The sequence below is a fragment of the Pezoporus wallicus genome, unplaced genomic scaffold (assembly GCF_028554395.1).
Source record: "Pezoporus wallicus isolate ANWC-B61680 ecotype Strahan unplaced genomic scaffold, APGP_CSIRO_Pwel_v1 scaffold_3294, whole genome shotgun sequence".
Taxonomy (NCBI): Eukaryota; Metazoa; Chordata; class Aves; order Psittaciformes; family Psittacidae; genus Pezoporus; species Pezoporus wallicus.
The window spans coordinates 11,709,021-11,733,492 of NW_026635478.1; the positions used below are offsets into that span (position 1 = coordinate 11,709,021).

Sequence of the window (24,472 nt, forward strand, 5' to 3'; positions counted from 1 at the left end):
TGAAACACTGAAATTTATGACATATGTCCATGGTACAGAAGCTATTTCTGTGTGCATCATCTGCAATGCACAAGATTTTATTTGAGATTGATCTGAGGTTGATATACCATCCCACTCAAAAAATGCACTGGGCTTTGATGCTGTGCTTATGCCAAGTTTATGCCAACACAACCCAACTTCCCAGAGTGTGTTAGTTCAGGTGTATCACAGATAACAGCATCCACCTTCTCCCAAGGAACTTTCACCATGGAATGACAGTTAACACAGAAGAGGTAAAGTGCTTCTCCTACTGACTTTGGTGGATTCAGGATTTAATTTCCTAGAGTCCAGATTTTCACCAAAGAAACTGTGCACAGAGCTCTGCTCCAGGGAGAGCTGAACAAGGTTTGTTTTTAGCAGAGTCTTCATTCTAATAGGGATGGGAAAAAATATTTAAGATTCATCTACCAACGACTCTTGAGCTAATCTGTTCACAGCTAAGTGATGATACAAGCTGGCTGTTTGCCCAGCATTTTTAAGCATTCTTCTATTTTCTGTCTAAAAGCTGTAGTAGTACAGTAGGAGATACTGAACCTAAATATTACTGGAATTATTTTGAAGACATCTTTATAGAGCACAGACCAGATTTTGAACATTCTCAGCCCTTCTTATTAATGTATCTGAAAATCCATTAAAGTAGTGCTGTTATTCTGTCTTACAGACCTCTTCCCCCTACCCAGGTTGAATACTTCAGTTTTCGGCGGGTAAACATTTAAAAGAAGTTGAAAAGGATGGAGTCATTTTCACTGTGGAAAATGTCCAGGACTGCCACCATTACTCCTGCAATGGCTTTTGACTGCTCCGTGTCGATAATTTCCATCTGTGGGGCTTTCGACACAAGAAGTTCCTGTCCTCAAAGTTTACACTGGTCTTCCTGTTATGGAGGAAACAAAACCAGTCTTCTTTTGCAGTGTGCACGGATATTTGACCAGACCTGGCTTTACCAGAGCACAGTGGTCAGGACAGAAGGGGTAGAGCAAAAAATACTGAGGTTGCCCATGATTACTATCAGATTGTGTGGAACTGTATTGCACTGGGACCCGTGCCTGACTGCTTTTTTGACCTACTGCCACCAAAACACAGTAGATCCACTTCACAGTATGGGTCTTGCCCATCAGTGAATAGCCAAATAAAGTAAGGAAAATTTTACAAAACAAATTACACTTTATTATTTCTTTGGCAGAGAACTTTCAAGTCAAGATGATCTTGAAGTTATGTTTTGTTTAGGTGGCAAGTTCCTTTTCACATGACATGGGGGAAAGGAAAGAGAGAGTGACAGTGGCAAATGAGCCTTTTTTGTTTCTCAGTTTCTTCTTCAGCTACCTTATATTTGCTTACTCCAGACAGAGAAGAGAAGAAAGAAGAGAAACTGAGATGCCGATGCTTTCCAACACAGATATCGGAGGTTGCCACTTAGCATAGTCAGCAGCCAGGAGAGAGAATATAAAAAGAAAGCATGGAGAAGTAGAAAGCTTTGCCTTATTAGAGCACGTGTTAAATGATCTGGAGTTCAAAAAAAGAGAGACACCTTCACTATGCCAGCTGCTGAGAAAAAGGTGATGAGACCCTGGAATAATGGAAACTTGTAGATCTCTGAGCACTGAATTCATACAATTGACTTGTCCTTCCCTACAGCTGCATCTCATTCTTCAGTACGAACCAGCTCCATCAGGGAAATCCCAGTAAACACTTGCTCCCCATGGGCAGCCTGGCACATAAAGACCCTCTTATACTATGTAATCAGATGTGCTCATCATCCTCAGACTCTGAAGGAGAATATATATTTAAGACGTTTAGAAAACAGCTCAGCACCTGTAAAGGGCACTGATTACAGGTATGGAAACAGAGCCACCTGTAAGCTGTGGTAGCATGTTCCTCATATGGAAGAGGACATTCAGCTTTATTGTCACTGCACAGAGAACCACTAAGAAGCAGCACTGGTCAATGAGGAAACGCACCCATAGCCAAGCACCTGGTGATGTACACAAAGGTAACATAAAGACTTGAACTCTCTCTTGTAGGCAGCAGCAGCTTTACATCGCTTTAGCAATACAAACCAAAACTGAACTACTCTGGCACACCTTTGCATTACCAGAAAGGAAGAAAGAAACCTTCATGATAAATGCTCAAAATTAGCTTTTCAAGCAATAAACCAGCTAATGCTTGTCTTTCCCTCTATATTAGAAACATATACAGCAATATTAACACTAAAACACATAACAGTACTAAATTTATGTGGGGTCAGCCTACTTAGTCAAATAAACAGTTCATCTGTCTGTTAAAGGAGGTGGGAAATATACAGTGCAGGCTAAGGAAATAATAGCTTATCTATCTTCTGTGATGACTCCCTGTATTTTGTTGGCTACTGTCACGTCTATGAAACACAGTGCCTTACCATTTTCCAAGAACTGTTTATAAAAGTTAAAGTCACCAGGGAACTGTATTTCACCACGTGATTTAGACATTCAATTGCCTAGAAAATACATGAAAAAAAATCAATATCAAGAATTTACCAGAAAAATAAGCTGAAACAGGCTTACTAAAGATTCTTGCACAGACGTTTCCAGTCAAGGTTGGTTAATGGAAACTTTGCACAGAGGCTTGGTTCTAATGAAGAAATTGTTTGCCATGACTAGTTCGGTCGGCCCATTTGAATATATGGGTTTGGTAACTGGTATAGTTAATAGCCCCTTATTTTTAAACTAACTGAATAAATATTCACTCTCATTAATTCTCTCATAAAATGTGAGAATAATATATTTTAGCTGTATCAGCTGACTCAGCTGCAGTGAAGTGGTTAAAAGATTCACTGTGTTTTGTACACAGGAAGATAACTCTAATCACATTTTACTTTTTCTTAAACATATTGGGTGATATCTATAACCAGTTAGTCCAGATGACTCAGAAAATATATAGGCTATGGAGTTCAGAGATATTAGCGGGAACACCCGAATTTCCTAGATTTCTGCCGCCATCTGCTTGCCAGTGCCTTACTTAACATGCACACTCAAAGGAAATGCTGCATGATCCACGTTCAGACAGTAGTAAATTGACACAAAAAGTTTAAATGAAGCTACTGAAAAATAAGCCCACAGGATTTAAACTGCAAAAGCTACTCTGTACTACCTCTGGGTATTGATACCTCTCACCACCCTAAAAAGAGCCATGTAAAATTGCACTGCAGTGCAGATTAAATACCAGAAGCTATTGCAGAATAGTAATTCCAGTTTCACCATGGGGATAAACCCTGGCACTGTCTGTTCACCTCACAGATGTTTCCCCTTTGAAGTTAAAATCTGAACAGATTACAGATCCCCTCTCCTGACTAATCTCTATTTATCTGACAGGACAATAAGGCACATGAGGTCACTCATTTACTCATACTTAACTCACTTTTGTGGCAAAAACAGAGCCCGTTCCCCCTTGGTGAACAATACCTAGCTGAAAGGGGATGATTTGATTAGTGAATTAGAGATGGAGGCAGAAAGATATTTGCATAACAAGCCACATGCACATTGCCTGACAAGCTGCGTGCAGTGAGCAAGTTTTCAATCTGTACACATGCACAAAGCATAAAGTCCTTGTCTAGCACCCCCTGTGTTTGCAGAGACCAGTCCAAAAGGGCTTCAGTTCGCATAAATTCTGCAGGTCATTGACATGTTCAATGACTTCAATGCAGCCATGTTTGTTTACACCCATTTCAAATTTGGCCTCTCCTCCACATTGCTTTAGAAGGCCAAGGGAGACTGTTAAACTACTCCAAATCTTAAGTCTGTTTTACAGCTCACTGTCATGTGTTACGTTCCCAAATGTATTTGCATGGAAGGTAAAATGTAAGTACGTACAAAGCAACATCCGTATATCCATACACATGCACACCCAGGCATAACACTTAGATGTTTGTTTAAACAACCTATCCCTGGTGGTGAAACGTGTAAAGACACCCAGGCACCCTGACTATATGCTCATCCCACACAAGCACAAGCAAACGCGGCCCACACACCACATGCACGACTACACATGCACTCCTTCCGACACAGCAGCTCTGCAGAACACTGTTTCCCAATCTCCCCTTAATGCCTTTCTTGTCCAAGCCCTCCATGCCTCCCTCTGCTCCCATGAAAACAGCAATACTACCTCCTAAGAGTGTTGTACAAACCTTTGTTGGTAACTTCCCAAGAAACTTCAAAGAGCAACAAGTCCTCCACTGGTAGGTCTTCATCCTCCCATTGAGGAAGCCCATTAAGAGAAGTCATGGACAGTGATCTAGCCAGAGGCATTTTCTTCAGCCCTCAACTGCTCAACACACAGGCCACAAAAGCTAGCAAATGTCCAGTTAACGTGGCACGTCTGTGCAGTTCTGGTTAGAGCAGTCTGCCAGAGTGCTGGGCTCCGAGGAGAAAATTATTCAGATAGCTGAGAGCTAATGGGTTTAAACTGTCTGACCACCAGCATTAAATTGGCTCAGTGAAATCCTCAGGGCTTGAGAAGCAGCTGCTGGTAGAGGTAAGAATTTAAGACTGACCTGAGAAAGGTCTTGGCTGTTTTGGGGCCAGGCCTCTTTCTTTTTCTTCTCTTAGAGGGAGGTAAAAAATAGTTCTGAGCTCCTCAGCCACAGTATTCAGTACGTACCACCTCAGGGACAGCTGAAACTCAATAGCTGTAAATTCAGCATTGCCCTGAGCAAACTCCGGCAGGGACAACACTTTGAGTTCACCACCTGATTTAAGTCCAGCCCCTGAGTCCTCCCCTCAAGATACACCCTCCCATTAACACCCTTGGACATTCTCTAGGCCACTTACCAACCAGGCTAGTAGACTTGTTCTACATGATGTCTCTTAGATTATTTGCCAGGTAAAAGGCTGTTATCACTTCATGTGCAATTCACCAGCTAAAGTAAGCGCTAGCTTACCTTATACCCTTCCTCCACAATATATTCCAGCTGTGTTCCCAGGGCTCTGTGTAAACTTTTGACTTCACTGTGCTCTTGAGCAGCCCTGCAGCTCTGAGAGCTTTTACAAACAGACCTAGAAAGGCTCTATCTCTACTTTGACAAGTACTTTGGTCCTCCTTGCAGTCCTGGTCCCTGATTTTCTGCCTGGCTTTTCTATGCCACAGCTCTTTTCTAGCCTCTGGCCCATGTCCTCTGCCCTGGTAAATTATTAAGTAATAAGTTAGGGAACAGTATGATCCTGTCGTACTCCAGCAAGGATTTGGGATCCTGCAAGCGGTGCACACACATCTACAGGGATGTTGGTCCCTAACCTGGAACCTGAGATCCTCAAAATTCCACAGAGCAACTGCCTGCTTGGAAGATGCTTATGTGCTTACACGTCTGGCTGAGAAGCCAGTGCTTCTGGGACAGCTGCATAAATTGAATTCGATCCTGGGCTTAGAGCACAACCTGCCCAAAATCTGAAGTTCGGCAGTGAGCGACTCTCCAGGTGAGATTCAGGGCATCTCTGGCACAGTGGAGAATAACACGATCAGAAGACTGGAGTAACTCTCCTGTGAAGACAGGCTAAAAGAGTTGTAGTGGTGCAGCCTGAAGAAGAGAAAGCTCCAGGGAGACCTCAGAAGAGCCTTCCAGTACATAGAGGGGGCTACTAGAAATCTGGAGAGGGACTATTTACAAGGGTATGCAGTGACAGGACAAGGGGGAATGGCTTTAAACTGAAAGAGGGGAGATTTAGATTAGACATTATCAAGAAATTCTTTACTATGAGAGTGGTAAGACCTTGGAACAGTTGCCGAGAGAAGCTGTGGCTGCTCCATCCCTGTGCTCAAGGCCAGGCTGGATGGGGCTTTGAGCAACCTGGTGTAGTGGAAGGTGTCCCTGCCCATGGCGGGAATTTGGAACTGACTGGTCTTTAAGGTCCTTTCCAACCCAAACCATTCTATGATTCTATGAACATTGCACCAGCAGACATGGACTATATAGTAACATAGAAGGAAACGCTCTGAGCTCACTTAAGAGAAAAAAGTCCAAGGCAATCAGTTTACAAGACAGGCAGCCCAGCTGCATAGAAGTCTCCTCAACATAATATAATACAGCTGAGCCTGACTTAACTGTTAACTATCCCCCGAAAGAGTTGCTCTTCCACTCATGCTTCCTCTGCACTCTGCACTTACAGCAGTCAGACCCATCGCCGAGCCAATGGAGACAGCTTGCCAAACTAACATAAGGGCACAGAAAACTTATACCAACTTAGGAACCAGAGCTGACTCAGCAAAGAGCCTGGCAAGCAGGGATGGAGCAGCACGCCTGGGAGAGAGAGACAGGAAGGGTGAACTGCCTTGCCTTTCCAGCCAGTGGAGCTAACAGTGGGGCTCAGCTGTGCTGTTGGGAAAGGAGTTTCCTTTCTAGATTAACTGGAAGGCATTACAGCCTGCCCAGGGAAGGATTCCGGTTTTATTGGCTGGGTGTCTTTTTGTCCCTATGGTCTGAGTTGCCCTATTTACTAATTTATAAAAAAAAAGCCTAGCTGAGAATCATTATTTTTGGAGCAGCTGTGGCTTTTACTACCTAGAGTAGGTAGGAAATCAGAGCCTTCTATAGGTTAAAAGTTTTCTGCAAGAATTAACTCAGCACACCACCCTGATCAGGAAGTGAGTCATGGATGTTGTCTTCACACCACAGCTCCCCCAGAAGAACCACTTCAGACAGCCTTTTTTTGCTGGAAAATGAATGTTAGCCTCCCTGGTCACAAGCAAGGAAGTGCACGTTAGGGAAGAAACACTCTCAGTGTGTGGGAGTTTATGAGGTAACTGTCTAGGTCCGGCTTGTTCTAAACATAACTGCGGTTCAAGGTCTGCCTACGTTAATTGCAGGGGGAAAAAATAAGCCACAGATGTTAAAAATGCTCATACACATTGAGCCAAATTTTACCGGAGGCAGCAGCTACGGTAGTTTGTAGCAATTACTGATGTACACATGCTGTACTTTAGAAATAGAGCAGTAGGTGGCACTGATAGTATTAACATGAGTTCTCCAGTGCCCGAGTTGGTTTATTTGACCAAAGGCTGTTCTACCCCTCTTACTAAATCCTGCTTCGTGATAAACCTGTTTTATGAAGCCCGTGGAAACAGAACCACAACTCATTCAGCAAAATAGGGGATCTCCATCTGGAAGAAAAGCTCTTTGCTCAGGCTGAGACACAGGAAGAGAGGAAACAAGCAAAGATGGGATTCTTAATAAAACAAGCTCCTGGCAGTGTGAGCTGCCAAGACTAGTGCAACCCTTATGAAGAAACTTAAGGGAACTTAAAGGCTGAGCTTTATTTTGTATCCCTACAAGTAATATCCACTCTTCTAAAAGGACACATTACAGACATTGTTGAGGATGCTGTTGACTTTAAGAAGGAAGTATGAAAACACCGTATTTCTTTTTCTCTTCACCCCAGTTTTTCCCTTTTTCTTATCCCCTTTTGTACTTCATTGTGGCATTTCCTGTCTTCAGTTACCTAACTCTTAAATGTATTACTTTGATCTCCATGTGATGTAGTTGTCTTTTTGACCCAACTGGAAGGCCTGTTTACTACCTTTGCGATTTAGGTGCACTGATGAACTTCCCTAGTAATATTTTACAAAAAAAAACACAGAATTTTACTTAATTAAAAAAAAAAGTTTTCTAGAATTTTAAGGTTGAAATGTCTATTTTATATGATTCTATGGTTTAGTTTCATGTTTCACAACCACAGTAAGGTATCAGCTGCACTTGTTTTGAACACTTCTAAAGAGAAAAAAAGTCTTAATATATTTGGCTTCAGAATCTAGTAAACCTCATTATAAATCCCAAAGAGGTAGAGAAAATAAGGATAATAGAGCAAACCTGCCTAAGTGATATGCCTAAAGTGTTCATCAGCATCATTCTCCTGGTTTTTTTGAGGCTTTTTGATCAGACATCTTAGCTCTGCTGATCACCTGCCAAACTGTTGTTCGGTCTGAAACCCAGTGGGAGAGCTGGATTGTGATGGACAGACATTCCTTAATAAATAAGAACTAAGAAATGCAGAAGGAATGTACAGGTATGCATAAGACTGCTTGAGATGTTGAGAATTTTTAGAATTTTTAGTTACACTTCAAGCATTTGGCATTCAGCGTATGATCAAACTCTAGTCAAATTTGTTGTAAATGTGCCTGGAAAAAAATCTGGGAGCTTTACACACAGGTCCCAGTAACTGATACAATCAGGACCTGTTCTGAGGAGGTAGGAGACACATGTGTTAGCTCACTACCCTTTTCTCTCTAGTTGAGACATGGCCACGAGTTTGTTCCATTCAACACTTACGGTAAATCGCTTACCCAAGGGAGCTCTGGAAAAATCTGTTGATAGGGATAGACACCCCTCCATCAATTAATTTTGATGGATTAGAAGTGCTTATCAATCTGATTTTACTTTCCTAATACTGTAGACCAGAAAATCACGTGTTATTAAGCACTTTAACCTTGGTACAAGAGTTGAGTCTCTTACAGAAGTAATTTTAAAAATACTTATTTCTTTCTACTGCACAACAATTTTCTATGAGGAAGATACTCTGGAAAACAAACAGGAGGTCAACAAATACTCCTGTAGACTGGTCTTTGGCCTGAGAGTATCAGGGACTGGGAAAGTATTCCAGTATCTACTGGTGGAGACTGCTGAACAAAGAGTTTGGAAATCATTGCATTTCTTATAGTCTGAAACACAGGATTAGCAGCACGGAGAAAACTATCTCAAGCAAAATGTGTCTTTTCTTCCCTTCATATTTTCATTTAGCATATCTCACAGACCAAGAATTACGAATATTCCCCTCCAGAAATTAATGCTGCTAGAAATCCACCTTCATGCTATTTTGTCAAATTTTCTGGATTTTTAGCTCAGATATTGAATGTGTAAACATGTCTAAATAACGTGGAAGAGCTATTAAAGAGGAGAGCATAAGGGAGAAAATATTTACTTAGAAAATTAACTTTGCATAGCCATTGCCTGGGCCAGACTGTGCTTTGCTGTTTATGTTTGCAGGTAAATTATTCATTTCAGACACGGAGCAAATACAGCCCTCCTGAGTCTGACCTCTCCAATAGACCAATCCAAGTTAATTATTTGCACAACTCCTTTGCTTGCACAGAATAATAACTCGCATAGCAATGGTATCTCAGCAACAGTTTATAAAAATGTAGTACACCACCGTGATCAATGTATATTTTAGGAAAGCTGTTACTACTGGAGTCTCTGAAAAGCTTTGAGAGTTTTCGTGCTTTGAAAAGTTTTATGATTTCGAAAGTTTAACGTGCATTAGAGGAGAACTATTCATTGCAAAAAAGAAACATCCAAAATTAGACATTGTCCTGGGAGGCCATTACACTATGGTGTCAGTATGGAGCATATATAAGGATCTGACTCTTAAATGATTTTGGGCTCCTGGCCATACTGGTATCAGTGAGAGTTCAGGATCTACAGTCCACTGAGAAATTATGGCTTAATTGTTCCAATTTGTATCTGTAAACTGGGGAAATCAGCATTTCTTTGCAGCACAAGGCTGACATGAAGTGGGTAAACACAATGACAACAGAAATTCTGTGAGCAACTTAAGACATTAAGTCACATACTTATAAAACACAGTTCTAAGTTAGCTAGTATGAAAGTCATATAAGCACTACCAGCCTAGCAAAATGCATATATAAAGCATTTCCACTGTTCTACACCTAAATGTTCTAACACTATTTCACTGTTTAAAGGTGCCTTCCATTCCCTGCACCATTTTTATCCTTTGACTAATAAAAAATCCAGCTGATTTAACACTCTATTGGACCTCAGAACAAGCCCACCTCTTGCAGACAGGGGCTACGTAGACCGATAATAAAGCAAAAGATGCTACTCATCTCAATGTTCTGGATGTTCAGGTGGAAAACTCTTCTTCACATACATTTCTTGGGAAAGCCATGATAGAAATACTGTGGTAATAGCACATATCAGCATAACTCAGAGGACTGAGTTCCAGTCTTCTGCCATAACCATGCCAGTAGTATCTCTCCTATGTCACTGGTCTGTCAGTTATCTGTGTGTCTCTTGTCTGACATTTGCAAGGTAGTCAGAGTTTCTATTCTGGAGCCAGGATCTATATACCTGCAAACGCAAGGTAGTCTAGGTCCTTATAGCAATTAAAATAGCATTACTGGTCTACCTCAAGCGAGTCACGGAATCATTAGGGATGGCAGTGACCTCTGGAGATCATCCAGTCCAAGCCACTGCCAAGGCAGGGCCACCTACAGCAGGTTACACAGGAACATGTCCAGGTGGGTTTTGAGGATGTTCAAAGAGGGAGACTCCACAACCCCCCTGAACAGCCTGTTCCAGTATTCTGCCACCCTCAATGTAAAGAAGTTCTTCCTCATGCTGAGGTGAAACTTCTTGTGTTTCAGCTTATGGCCATTGCTCCTCATCCTGTCGCTGGGCACCACTGAAAAGAGTCATCTCTCCAAAAGTAGAAGTTGATACAGCGAGGCTGCCAATGCACTAAGAAAGGTGCTCATCATGCGCAACAGTGATCTTTCATTATTCTTTCAGTTCCTTGCTTCATCTGTATCCACTCACCTTATTTTATAACAGACCACATTTTTTTGTAGTAGTTTGTCATTAGCTCTTCAGTTCCTCAATATCTGGGCATAAAGGTTCTTATCCTGTTGTTAAGTCTATGACCATTAACAAACAAAAAAATAGGCAACAAGCCTCTGTTGACTCGAGGGAATTGAAGGAACAGTTAACAGACACTAGGTGACAGCAGCTTCTCACTCAAGCACTTATAAACATGCTCAATTCAAGATGTCCCAACCTACTTTGGGGTCTCAAGTTTGTTGAACATAGAACAAGGTATGGCTCTACACTTTAACGGGTGAGGAATGCACACTAATGCAATCAGGGACAAAAGCCAGTCTTATTGTAGCTGTGTAATCTTTAAAGATAAAAAAAACAAAATTCAGTATCAGATTGGAAAAGAGCCCATCCCCTATCCTCTAAGACAACTGATGCCTCCTCACGCATATCGGTCTCAAGAATCCTGCAAGATAATATCACACAACATAACTTTTAATTATTTCATTAACTGAGGACAGTGTAAGAACAAAGTCAGGAAGGAACTATGCAAGGTAGCCAGCCAGCTAAATGCATTCAGGTGAAAACTGCCAATGGGTGTGTGCTGCAAAGAGCAGCAGCTCATGCCATTTACCTCATAACAGTGGATCATTGACAGTTCTCAGCTCATCTCTCCAGGTGTAGAAAGCCTTCCAGGGCAAGATCTCCACACCAAATTCTGAAAGCAGAGACTATGATTTTCTTTCTCCTGTCCTGGCATTTAGCATGTGACGTGGGGCAAGACACCTCCAAAGATCCTATATAAATTATGTTATCACTAACAGCCCACTCATGCTATTTCATTAGCTACAGGATACTTACTAAATCAAAGGAGTTTTCTTGCAGTATGACAAAATTTAAAATCTTTTCTTTTAAAAGAAGCTACAAAAATTAGGCTACTTGATTGTGAAAGTGTTTTAGTTCACTACTCAAAGCATTTTAATGGAGCTAGAAAAGGCCTTGACATTGCTCCAACTTCATCTCGGACCACTTGATACAAGACGAGACTTGCAGGTCCCTGAATCATGATACAAGATAGAGGGAATAGATACTGTTTGTCCCCATGATGTTTAGGTTGAGCAGTTCTAAGCATGCCAAGCAAGTACTGGCTATTTCACAGTTAATATCTATTCTGTAATTGTTAAGTGATGGAGAAATAAAACTTTGGGCTTTATTTTTTTTAATCTGTTCTCTCCCTCGCACTCCACCCTCCCCCCAGGTATATAAGCACTTGTGAAACAAACTTGCTGAAATTTAGAGATTAAAGGCCCAATTTGACTTGTTCTATAAACAAGATTAGCATGGGACTCCAGTCTTTTTAACTCTAAAAAGATTGGATTGTGGTAATCAAATAGAAAATAATTTTGTTTGCTTTGAACATTATGAAAACTAGACACCAGTGAGAGGCAAAGAACTGAAAGCAGAAGAGAAGCATCTAGAGGTCCCTTTTTCTAGGCTAGTAGCATACAGAATCTTAATGTTGGCATGCTTTGGGCAGGTGGCCCAGAGGCAAATCCCCATTCCATTTCCTCTATCCATCAGAGAAAAAACAGGAAGTACTTTATCAGAAAAAAAGTCTTGTAATGAACTACACTTCGAACCTGGGCTGAAACTAAATCATACAGAAATCATTTCCAGTAAGACTGTATTAGTGAAATCCCACCACAAGTGATTACTGCCTTGTTTCTAACCTTTTAAACACTTCCATGTAGGCTGGGGCATACAATAAAGCAGAATGTTAGAGTAAGGCAGGTAATTAAGGTACTGCAAAATAAATCACCAGGACAACAAAACATGCCTGAAAGTTACTTTATTTGTTCATAAGGTCTGTGCGTTACAGCAAACGTAAGTTTAGCTACTGTGAACAAAGCTCATTTTGGAACAGCATTAAATGTTTAAACCATAATGATGTACAGTGAGTAGAGCCCACTTTGCACATAACACACTGTTTTTCTATTTCTGGAACATACCTAACATTCATAGATTACAGATCTTTAAGATCTTTCTGGATGCTCCACAATGTATCCGCACTCTTTTTCAACTGAGCCACCTCATCATCCTTCAGCTTTTGGTTGATGACACTTGTCAATCCAGAGCTACTCAGGACAGCAGGAAGGCTCAAGAAGACATCATTATCAATGCCATACATGCCCTGCCACAAACAAAAGAGATTACTCAGATATAAACACACCACCCCAGATCTGCTTGGAGAGCAGAGCTCAAGACTATTATTTTGCCACCTGCAGGAACTTTCAGTCACAACGTGTTTGAGAAAATACAATAGTACAAAGCTGGTTCAGACCAAGGGATCAGCAGTACCAAGATGGCTGATTTCAGAAACTGCCACCTCTAAAACCCTCACTACTCTCAGCAAGTAGCTGACAAAATTTAAATAGTATTAGGGCAGGTCTTTTTCCTAATACAGAGGGAGCTGCAGCTTCAGCCTGCTCTGAGTCCTTGCTGCACCAGGGGTTATACGGCACAGTACACTAGTACAGACTAGATGCAGCAGTTACGCTAACTATAAAAGGACACAGCTCTCTTCTATAGCACTTCTGCCTAGGTTCACAGAATCACAGCTGGGCCTCCATGAAGCTTTCCATTTTGCACTGAAGCTTCCTTTTAATGAACCTGCATGCCACACATGGCAAACTTGACACAAGGGTAGTACAACATTGGGTAGAGTACAGAGAACTTATTTTCAGCTCCATGCTTGTGACAAGGTCAGACTAGAAAAAACTTGCAACAGCAAGCTCCCATTTTAAATTCAAAGTAGTATTTTACAAAGCTATCTTTGTTCAGCACCTTGCTAATTGAGACTATTTAGCTTTTCCATGACAACAAAATGAACTAGAACATCAAATCAGCCAACACTTCTTACCTTTACCAGTGTTGAGACTGAGTGAACACGGCACAAGTTCTTCAGCATGGTCTCGCAGAGCTCAGCAACACTAAGGCCAATGGCCCAGTTTGTGTATCCCTTAAGTCTGATTACCTCATAGGCACTAAGGAAATATTGAAATACAGTTGCATTATAATGTCTTCAAGACACTGTGTTAATTGGAAGTCTTAAGAGTAATGTTTTCCTACTAAAGAAAATCTGGAACTTCTGTGACATGCTGTAAGTTTTGGAGTTAAAATGTAGGACAGTTACACTTTTCAGCATTTGAGGATAAAGCATGAAGTCTACATTATCCCATATGTATAATAAAGAAGCCACATTGTTCTCACTGGATTAGCTGAAGTGAAAAATAGCTTCCATCTATGAACAGTTCTTAGTGTCAAGTAGAAAAACAGGTACCTACAACTGAACAACTTCTCAGAATGATTGTGCCACTGACTTGAACAGAGACCATCTGAAATAGGTAAATATTTAAAAGTCAAAGCCATTCACTACCTACATACATCCTAATTTTTTAACCAACATCTGTGTACACTATTTAGCAGTATAGTCTTTATTTCACAAGCAAGACAAGTGATTTAGCAACATATATAGTTACCTCTAGACAAGTTTTCCTAAATAAAATGAACAAAAATTTTCCCCAAATTAACTCCAACACTGTGCTCACAGAAACATACTACTTTCCCTAGTCTTGTGCCCTTTATTTGAAGTTAACCATTTAAGAAGCCACTTGTGAGAGAGCTACAAGTGCACACAAAGCTAAGCAGTGCAGTACTAAAGTGGGTATGTTACACAGTAGCTTGCCTTGCTGCAGGATAATAAAGCCTACCAAGATCCTGCATTTCTGTGTTTAAACCAGTAGTTCCACTTACTCACACAATCCTCTAAAGAAAAAGGCATGAAAGCTGAAGCAGAACGGAGAGGCACTGACAAGGAGGCAGAGTGCAGACTAGCTATTTTCAGCATCGTATATATATCCACCTTATTCCTCAAGCCACTGTACCTTTCAACTACTTGCTTGTGGACCTCCTTCCAGTTCTCACTATCTTTGTCAGTTCCCATGGCAGGATTCAGCTCCTGGAGCGAAACGCCTGCCACGTTAACTCCACTCCAAACAGCCACTGCAACAGAAAGAGGACATAAGTTTCCATAGTAACTAGCAACTTCCCCCCTCCACTTTTTCTATCGCCCTAAGATAACTGGAAACAAAAGTAGTAGTCAGAAACACAATAATGTTTGAAGCAGATTTCAAATTTTCACTTAACCTCAGTTAGTTCCAAGAACTCTGAGGGACAGATATTTAGTGCTGACACTTTAATGAGTCCATTACAATACATGAACAACAGAACTTTCAGTCCTTGGAAGGTGCAGATAACTACTTTTGAAGTCAAAAACCTCAAATTCTAGCAAAGAGGCACATCTTAGCTGTTCAAACTTTTAAAGCTAATTTTACTCAAAAATTGCAGCAAGTATGTATTTGCTGTCCCTCTAATCAGTATTAAAATTCTTGAAGGCTAACCCTATTTTCCCAAATAACAGGATAACAATATGCAAACTTAACATATCCATTCATTTTGGCGGCTTACAGGCAGATTCATTTCCTCTGTTCCTGTGAGGTATGAACTCTTGGTTACTTCAAAGCAAAAACAGCTATGACACTGAAGTAAGATGAGCTCTGTGTATGCTTATCCAAGCTCTGCTTTTGTTACAGTGTAGGGCTGGCTTCAGTAAATACTGTTGTTGATCAGACAGAACACTGCACTTTGATCACATGTGGTGGAACACTGAAGAGATGGCTCCCTTAGAAATACACAGCACTAAAATTTAAAGCAGTACCAATCTACATAGATGTTCCGCTGCATCATTTCAGACTCGAAATACATGAACTGAATTAAGACAAATAAGCTGCTTTTATTTCATGTGGTTTTAAAAGACATCTTACCTTTTAAATAGCACACAGAAAAGTCACAAAAAAGGGATAATTTTGTTAGCCTGAATCTGAATTGATATCTTTTTCTACTACTTGCAACAAGCCCTGCCATTGACCTAATAAGAGCTAATATTGCTTTCAGAAGAGAACTGTGCTACAGGCTACATTATGATACCCTAAAACCAGAATAAACTTTAACAAAATTGGCGTTTTCCGTTTAGGGTTTAATCATGCACTCACAATCATTTTTATTAAAGCATGTAGCTGAACTTCCTGAACTAGTCTTAACTCTAATCTTCATGAGAATACAGCAAAGTGGTAGTTACTTTGGCGCAGCTGCATCTGTTCTTTCAGAATATTTTAACACCCCTTAGGCCTCTAACATCGTTAGAGGTGCTTACTCCCAAGGAGGTGTGTCAGGAATGCTCCTTACCACTAGAATCACCATGTTCTCCCAAGATCCAGCCATGGCAACTGGTTGGGTGTATGCCAAGTCTCTCGGCCATCAGATAGCGAAATCTGGCTGTGTCTAGATTGCAGCCACTTCCAATCACACGGTGTTTTGGCAGGCCACTCAGCTTCCAGGTGACATAGGTCAATATATCCACTGAAAAGAAAAACATGCACAGTAAATGAAACCATTTGCATATACTGAGAATGTTCCAACAATTGCCTCACTGCAAGTAACAGTGCAATCAGGAGGACTCAGAACAGCTGTGCTCATTACTCAAAATACTGTAGGTCTAACTATTGGCAGATTAAAATGAATGCCCCGCTCAAAATTTAGGACCATCAAACTACTCAGAGAAAACTGAGGAAGATCTTTAGAGATTAGTTTCCTTCCAGCTAAAGTTTGAGGAACATTTTTTGTCACAGCAATACCCATAGGGCTTCCAGTACTGGGGCTGAACTCATATGGTTAAAACATTCAAGCAATTTCCTGACATAATGTTACCTTCCACTTCATCATCACAATAAGAGGAAATGTACAATGAAAAATGGTTGAGATTTAGCAACTAGAAAAGAGTATGTAACTACTTCAATGTAATTTCTTGAACAGATCTGTGCATTAAACAGTTTCTGCACTGACTACCTCTGTTGCATGAAAAGCCAGATAAGCAAAACACTTACCTGCATGTGGTCCTAAAAAAAGTTTTAGGAAAAAAAAAAAAAAAAAACCAAACAAACAAAACCCCCCAAACCACACAAACAAAAAAAAAAAACCCCACAAAACAAAACAAAAAACCCACCAAAAACCTCAAAAGCAAAACCAACAACAAATCTAGGTTTGGGCAAACAGAGAAAGGGATGTGAGGACAGAGAGAACTCTACATCACATGTCAGAGCAAGAATAATAAACAGACTGCAATAATTATGGCCCAAACTCCCAAAAGCCAGCCAGTGCTCAGAAGGAAATGTATTTCTGTACACAGATCTGAAATACAGAGTCAGAGAATCAGCCAAGTTGGAAAGGACCTTTAAGATCATCAAGTCAAACCATTCCCCAGCACTGCCAATTTGTTCTGCTCAGGCATCAAAAGCACATTATCTCAGTACAGTTTACACCTTGCCGTTGCAAGCAGCATGCTCACCAGGCACAGCTTCCTTACAGCTTCATATGGGGGAGCTCCTGCCAGGATCAGTGACCTGTACAGACTGCAGAGCCAACAGCTATCAAGCAGCTGCTGCAGACAGTCTGGCTTTCAAGTCAGGTGCTGAGACACACATCCAGACTTTGAGGACTGCTTTCTAATTTCATTATTGGCCTACTGTTGGGCTTTCCACAGGACAGGCTGCAGACAGTGCTATTTGAGGTAGAACCCAGACAGATCAAGGAAGTTAAAAATGGTAGGATATCAAGGTCACATACCAACACACATACAGCAGACACGCCTGAAGTCCCTTCTAAAGGACTCACAGTAACCTCCACTACATGAGACAAGTGGACAAAACTACATTCATCTTGAGAACACAAAGTATAAAAGTAGTTTTGAAAAATTACAACATATAATTCTCCTCCTGCAGCTGCCATCCTGAAGTCTATAGTTTGAATTCAACCTTGCTAGAACAAGAACAATTTGATCTTTGGTTCAGTTCAATTTTCAGAGAAGTGCTTAGAATTGCCATAAATTATTGTACTTGCACAGTACACTAGTATTCAGCAGTAGTAATTGTACACCAGCTAATTACTCAGCCACCGGCTAAGCTGCTAGCTTTATGTGCACTGTTTTGACTCTGCAAAGCTATCTTTAAAAGCAGTATCACTTCATTGCCAGGGTTCTGTAGTAACGGCATCACTCAGACATTGGATTAAGCAAGACAATCCACAAAGCATATCAGAATGGTCAGAGTTGGATTTAGATATTCAAATACCCAAGCTGTCCCAGTGCAACAGCATGCTTCCAAGCGAGTACACAATGTGTAATAACTACATCTTTTCTAATCTAACTGAACTATGCAGTACAGTTACGCTTTTCCCCACCATAAGTTTCAGCATGCAAATTATTTTTTCTGTAAATATAGCCAAGACTATATGGTCAGTTCTTCATCATGAAAAATGGCCATATCATACCCAGACACAAAATAAAGTTATGATTTACAAAGAGTTTAAAAGCAAAATGGATGTTCTCTTTAGAGATAAAAATTTTAAAGTACCTACAGCTTAAAAGTAGGTAAAGAACTGAAGTATTTACCCTGAAGCATACTTTGGAAATATGGACACCATGAGAAGTTCTGAATAAAGAGGGCATCAAAAGTACAGAATATTTGTTTGTACGCTGGTGTTAGCAACCACATGGCAGATGTGCACACAAAGCTATTAATTTCTGACATTCAATTTTCATTTGAGAAGACTGAAAAAATAAAACACTAGTTCTCCAACAAACAGAATTTGTGTTTTAGGAAAGGAGTGCCTTACCGGGGTTGGAAACTACCAGAATGGTACAGTTGGGGCTGTATTTGATAATCTGAGGAATGATGAATTTGAAGACATTCACATTTCTCTGAACCAGGTTGAGACGGCTCTCCCCCTCTTGCTGACGAACTCCTGCAGTTACTACCACAATCTTGGAGTTGGCTGTGACAGCGTAGTCTACAATACAATGTGTTAAATAGACTTATCACCTATTTCAATAGTGTTGTGTTCATACATGTCTTATGCTCCATTGTGCATACGTTCAAACTCCATAACCAGCACCATCTATTAATATTGTCCCAATATATGAGTATGTGGGTCTTGAAAGCACATTCAACCCCTCTGAATCTCATTTCCACTACCCAAATAACAATACTATTTCTTCTACAAAGAGGTACTAGAGTTAAATTAAAATCAACTTTACTCAGCAAGCCCAAAATTGTAAAGTGGCTATTAGAGATGTAAGAGAAAACCCAGATGAAAAGCCAATCCCATTGTTACCGTGTTCATCTGAATTCTCACCCCACTTCATACACTTTAACTTCTCAATGCCAAATCTTTAGACTTCTTTAGGATTACACAACTAATGCTCCATTATTAAGAAAACTCACAGAGTATCAATATTAAATTAAAAGAAACTAAGGTTCACCTTTGTCTGCCACAATCTTATGAGTGTGAAGGAACAAGCTTCCGTGCTGTAGATCCATCATTTCTCCTTTAAGTTTGTCTTCCAAAACATCAACCAGAGCAAGCTCATCACAAAGGTCCTCAAAACAACAAGATTTCAAGGAGTCAATGAAGCATTTAACTTGCATTTTAAAATTACTTCTGAGTTGAGCCATATTACATTTTAAAGTAACACGTTACCGATCTGAAAGTCTCTCCTCTCCGAAGGTAAACCAGTAGGACAACAGTATCTTGGTGTTCTGATGTACAGTTCTCACAGTAACAAAGTCAGAGACTACTACAGAACAGGTTCACAAAACTTGGAGTTTTCCAATAAGGACATTACTTGTGGGGAGTTTGAGTGCACAGCTAACCTTTTGACAGCAAGGTACTTCATGATTTAGTTAGTATCTTAGGAAAAAAGTTGTATCTTTCAGAGTTGTAACAAACCTTCTAAATCTATCCAGCAGTCAATTATCAAGCAAGTATTCTCTTATAACATTCCTTCAAGCAGCTCATTTCACAAAAATACAGAATGGTCACAGACTTATTTTCCTCAACACTAAAAGTAATGTCAAGAGAGAACATTCTTTACCTAATTCTTGTCTACTACAGCTACTACATCATTTACTTTGCAAACAGACATGCATGTTTGCTGTCCAGCCAGGTTAAGTTGGGAGATAACTTCATATAGTTTCAGAACATGGGAATAGCAGGGGCTCTGCTCTAATGCAAACTTTTACTGCCTTTTGACAGAAGCATTTACTACCCTTGTAAATTCTACTATACATAAAGGCTTATAATTTAGTAAATGATACCAAGATTCAAATTACTACTTCTATTTTCCGATGTATCTATACCCCATTTGAAAGCAGTTAAGCCATTTTTATGTCCCTGAAAAATATACTGCAAGAAACTTTCTTTGTTTACCTTTATATAAAAAGTAACACTCATTACTTCACATGGAAATATTAATTATTAGCATCAAGTAAATTACTTTAAACACACAACAATATGCACTGGTTTTCCTGCGGAAAAATATATTGAACAGGCATATTTAGGTTTTTTTCATTTTATATTTTAAAATAATGTTACAGTTTATTGCTTTTCCGCATTGCTTCCTTTCACAGCTGATTTGATCAACTTCAGAAGAAAAACCATAAGAATCTTTATCTGCACTGGCTCTGTCCTCAAAACAGTCTGCAGGGTAAAATTAAAGTCTAAGTTATTTAATCATGGTGAAAAAGTATCCTTAACTGAAATCACTGGTGTTAAACTAAGTTACTGTAATCAGAATTTGAAAAAATAATATTTGCACATGTGCAATTATGGCTAGATTTATATACACAATATACACTGTCTGACAATATGGGATTTTAGTCTAGACCTTGCAGCCAACATTCCCCAGACTCAGCAGGTTCAAGAAGCCAGTTGCCACTGAAACAGAAGCACCTGGAATAGCTCCAGTGACTAAATTAATGAATTTGCATCAGCATTGCCTAGAATTCAGCTCATTATAAGTACACACAGGATAAAGCCTACACAGTCACCAAGTGCAACTTAAAATATTCTTATTGAAAATCGCTGACTTGCAACTGTGGAGGTGTTTCCATTTTGCAAACACCATGGCAACATCAGTGACTCATCTCTGAGAGGGACCTAAAAATAGTAGTAGGGGCATTCAAATTTATATATTCAATACTATACCAGTAAACTGAAATTAGCATTATCACACCGATTTTATAAAATTCAAAACCATCTAAACCTCAACTGCATCCACATATTAAACTACAGAAAATTTAACTATAAAATTTTATGCCACGGTTTGAGAAAATAAAACATCCTGGGGAGCCAACCATCTTGCGGTAGTCAAAGCCACTTTGTATTGGTCAACATCGAGCTGAATATGAGCCAGCAATGTGCCCAGGCAGCCAAGAAGACCAACAGCATCTTGGCAGATATCGGAAATAGTGTGACCAGCAGGGACAAGGTAGAGATCATCCCCCTGTACGTGGCACTAGTGAGGCTGCACCTTGAATCCTGTGTTCAGTTCTGGGTCCCTGCCTGTAAGACATTGAGGTGCGGGAGCATGCCCACAGAAGGGCAAAGCTGCAAGGTCTGGAGTAGAAGTCTTATAAGGAGCAGCTGAGGGAACTGGGATTGTTACCATTCTCTACAACTACCTGAAAGGAAGTTGTAGCGAGGTGTGTGTTGGTCTCTTCTCCCAGGTAACAAGTAATAGGACAAGAGGAAATGGCGTTAAGTTGCACCAAGGGAGGTTTAGACTGGATATTAGGAAAACTTTTTTCACTGAAAGAGTAGTCTGGCATTGGAACACACTGCCCAGGGAAGTGGTTGAGTCCCCATTCCCTGGGGGTATTTTAAAGATATGCAGATGTGGTGCTTAGGGACATAGTTTAGCAGGGGATTTGATGGTGCTAGGTTAACATTCGGATTAAATTTTAAAGGTCTTCTCCAATCCACATGATTTTATGATTCTAATTCAGTGACAAGAATCAGATGGCTTTGTTACAAAACTGTTTTATACTGCAGCTTATACTTGTAAAAGAATAAGAGAAAGCACAAGCCTGGTTGAAATAAACCCCATCAAGCCATAATCCAAGCTTGAAAAATTAAAAAATAAATCTAAGCGTTTTTACTCTGAGTTTGGTACATAAAACTCATTAACTGTGCCTATATTTCTGAAACACAGTTTGCTCCTGCTTAGAGCATCACATTAAACACAGATAAGTGATGGATTGTAGTGGAGTTTGCGGTAACTTCACTTCCCTCACTCACTGCCAAGCTTACACTTACAGTACTCCTTCAAAAACAAACGAGCTCAGACCACAAGAGCTTAATATTTGCTTCAAACAAAAAACCCACCATGAACTGCCACTGGTTTTCAATTTAATTTCTCCTTTAGTTACAGAGTTTTAAGAACTACTTTTTACTTTCACATCAGTACTTAGTTTCACTGTGACCTTTTCTTACTGTCAGTTTCTCCTTGCTAACAAGGCTCATGAATATCAGCAAATGAAAACCCTTAAAAAAAATTAATTATTCAAAAGCCAGTACTGTAAAACATGCATCCTCAGGATAATAGGTAGAAGAAGGAGGATCTCCAAATAAAATACAGTTGGTTTAGAGATATATGGAAGATTTTTGATCTCATTGTGTGCTACCCAATTTAAGATCTTCTCCTGCAAGTGAGTACGGCATATCTGTTTATTCCTTCTCTTAAGGAGAGATCTGCAGCTCCCATTTATCTTTTCAAAAACAGAGTAAGAATCAAATTTAACTCGTTCATAATATTCTTTAGAAACAAAATGCAAAGAACAAGAGATCCTTATTGCATAAGCCTTTGCTTTGCCCAAAGACTGCAACATAAAATCTGCCAAAAACCACCCCCAAAAAACAGGAAAAAAACAGGAAAAGTCAGAATAGCCTCTAAATTCATCCCTCTATTTTTAGGTTTTGGAAAACTACCTAAACCTCCCTGGTAACAATGAAATCATATAAATAAGAAGTAAGGTTTAAGAGAAATAAAAAAAAGCCTACGAAATGGAATAGCAGTATTTTCAGTTATTATTGCACAGGCATATTAAAAGAACACAAATCAAAACATGCATAGTTCTGACTCCTATCCCATACGTCACATTAATTTCCGCACTGTCTCCATTCTTTGCACAGCAGAGCTCTCCCACCAAGCAAACCCCAGCTTTGCTGTGGAAGAACAAGAAAGTTTTAAAAAGAAACAAAAGTTTGGCAGGGGCTTCAGAGCCATTGCTTACTGTATTTTGCCAGCAGCCTGCTAAATAACTCTGCGTAATGAGAAATTTATAGCTAAGCACAGATGGAAAGGTGAGAGAATAAGGAGAAACTGAATGAAGTCAGCCTTGCATGAACAGCGTAGGTCACTGCTTGCTTACACGAATTGCAAATGATTCAATCCTGCACTAACCTACCGAATTTCCCACCATCTGCTAAGACAAACAAGCAGCACATAACATTACAGCAGGGGGAACTTGAATAGCACGTTGTCCTTGAGCCATACCTTTCCCAGGATGCTGATAGCACAGGCCATCCCAACCTGTCCAACCCCCACAACAGTTATCTTGTTGTTCGGGACTACGGATCCCGCAGCGATGGGGGTAATCAGCTTCTCCTTGAGAGTAGCCATGGTTTTCTGCAAGGACAGAGCGATCCGGGTCAAAGCAAGCCACAGGAAACCAGAACACGTGCTCTGAATTGAAGAGATCAACCGCCACTGCCGGAAACTTGCCGATGGAAGTGCTGGGAGTCGCTGCGGTGCCGACACTGGTTTGCGGTACGGTACGGCAGCACAGGGGCACGCTGCCCTTGTGCGGAGCTCCTTCGCCCCACGAGACACCAGCCCACCCAGCCCTCCTGAGACACAGGGCTCTGGCTCCCATCCCTCCCTGCATTCTCCGCTGCCCACAGAGAGGCTGAAGTGGGGCAGGGGCTGTTTTGGCAGCACTTAATGCAGTATCTTTTTGCTGGCTGCTCCCCAGGGCCTCCCCGCAGAGGACAAAAACTCCTTCTGCTTTAACGCCTCTGTGGTATTCACCTCCCTTCAGAACGCCCATCAGGGCTGCGGGACTAGTACTAAAACCCCCAACCAGTCCGGGAGCATAAAGCCTGCGGGGATTTCCCCGGCTCGCTCGCATTCGGCCCCGAGCCTCCCCGCGGGGAACGCACGGAGCCCTGCGCGGTGCCTCCGACCTTCCCATACATCGCCCCCTTCCCGTACACCTCTCCCTCTCCTTCTATCCTGTGCAGGCCAGGCTGGGTGCAGCCCTCGCCCCGCCAGACCGTAGGCCGGCGAGAAGCTGGCACACGCGGTCACCCCGGGGCTGCCTGCGCACAGCCGGCTGCCGCCATCCCACCCAAACCAGCAGAAGCCACAGCCCGATCCCGGCCACCGGACCCCCACCGAGGCAGGGACCGGCCACGGCGCCCGCAGCCCCCCACGCCATCCAGGCGCCGCGCACGGATGCTCGGCCCCGGGGAGGGGGAAATCACCCGGCCACTGCGGGACCGAGCCACCCGGAGATGGCCTGGGCAACCCTCCAGCATCCCCCATCGCGGGGAGGGGATCCCGCTAGCTCCGCTCTTCCCATACCCACCCGGAATGCTCAGAACGGAGAGAGACGAAAGTAACACCACCCCTACTCCCGGGCGCTCGGGCAATGAGGGCTCTGCAGCAGCGGGGACGGTCCTGCGGGCAGGGCCGACCCGACCGCACCGCCCTCCGCACCGCCCTCCCCGGCGCCACTGGGGAGGCGGTGGCCTCCGCGCTCAAATCCCCGCCAAGGACGAAGGCTCAAGGGTGCCGCCGCCCCGCCCCGCTCCCGCTGCGGGACTGTGTGACAGTTCTGAGGCGGA

General features: G+C 41.5%; 2 protein-coding genes across 6 annotated transcripts in view; both read right to left on the reverse strand.

Moving 5' to 3' along the window:
* The window catches only part of GYS2 (glycogen synthase 2), a 42,874-nt gene extending 37,944 nt beyond the window's left edge, over positions 1-4,930 (reverse strand). Inside the window, exons 1-2 of one of the 4 annotated variants that reach the window (XM_057428156.1) lie at positions 4,199-4,335; positions 2,435-2,512 (exon numbers count right to left, since the gene is read on the reverse strand). In XM_057428156.1, coding sequence (XP_057284139.1) covers positions 2,435-2,504 — 70 coding nt within the window. In that variant the 5' untranslated portion in view covers positions 2,505-2,512; positions 4,199-4,335. Of the gene's footprint in view, positions 1-2,434; positions 2,513-4,198; positions 4,746-4,841 lie in introns of those variants that run through there. The other 3 variants (XM_057428173.1, XM_057428146.1, XM_057428163.1) reach the window with 3 other exon arrangements.
* Positions 4,931-12,446: 7,516 nt separating this feature from the next.
* LDHB (lactate dehydrogenase B) lies at positions 12,447-24,262 on the reverse strand. Of its 2 annotated transcripts, none has more exons than XM_057428225.1 (8): positions 24,210-24,262; positions 23,121-23,252; positions 19,047-19,164; positions 18,401-18,574; positions 15,917-16,090; positions 14,557-14,674; positions 13,533-13,656; positions 12,447-12,803 (listed from the first exon to the last, which is right to left on the reverse strand). In XM_057428225.1, exons 2-8 carry the CDS (start codon positions 23,244-23,246, stop codon positions 12,636-12,638), a joined length of 1,002 nt encoding a protein of 333 aa, XP_057284208.1. In that variant the 5' UTR covers positions 23,247-23,252; positions 24,210-24,262; the 3' UTR covers positions 12,447-12,635. The 2 variants fall into 2 exon arrangements, with proteins under 2 accessions (XP_057284208.1, XP_057284199.1); XM_057428216.1 differs by having other exon boundaries at positions 24,214-24,238.
* Between the last annotated feature and the right edge of the window lie 210 nt (positions 24,263-24,472).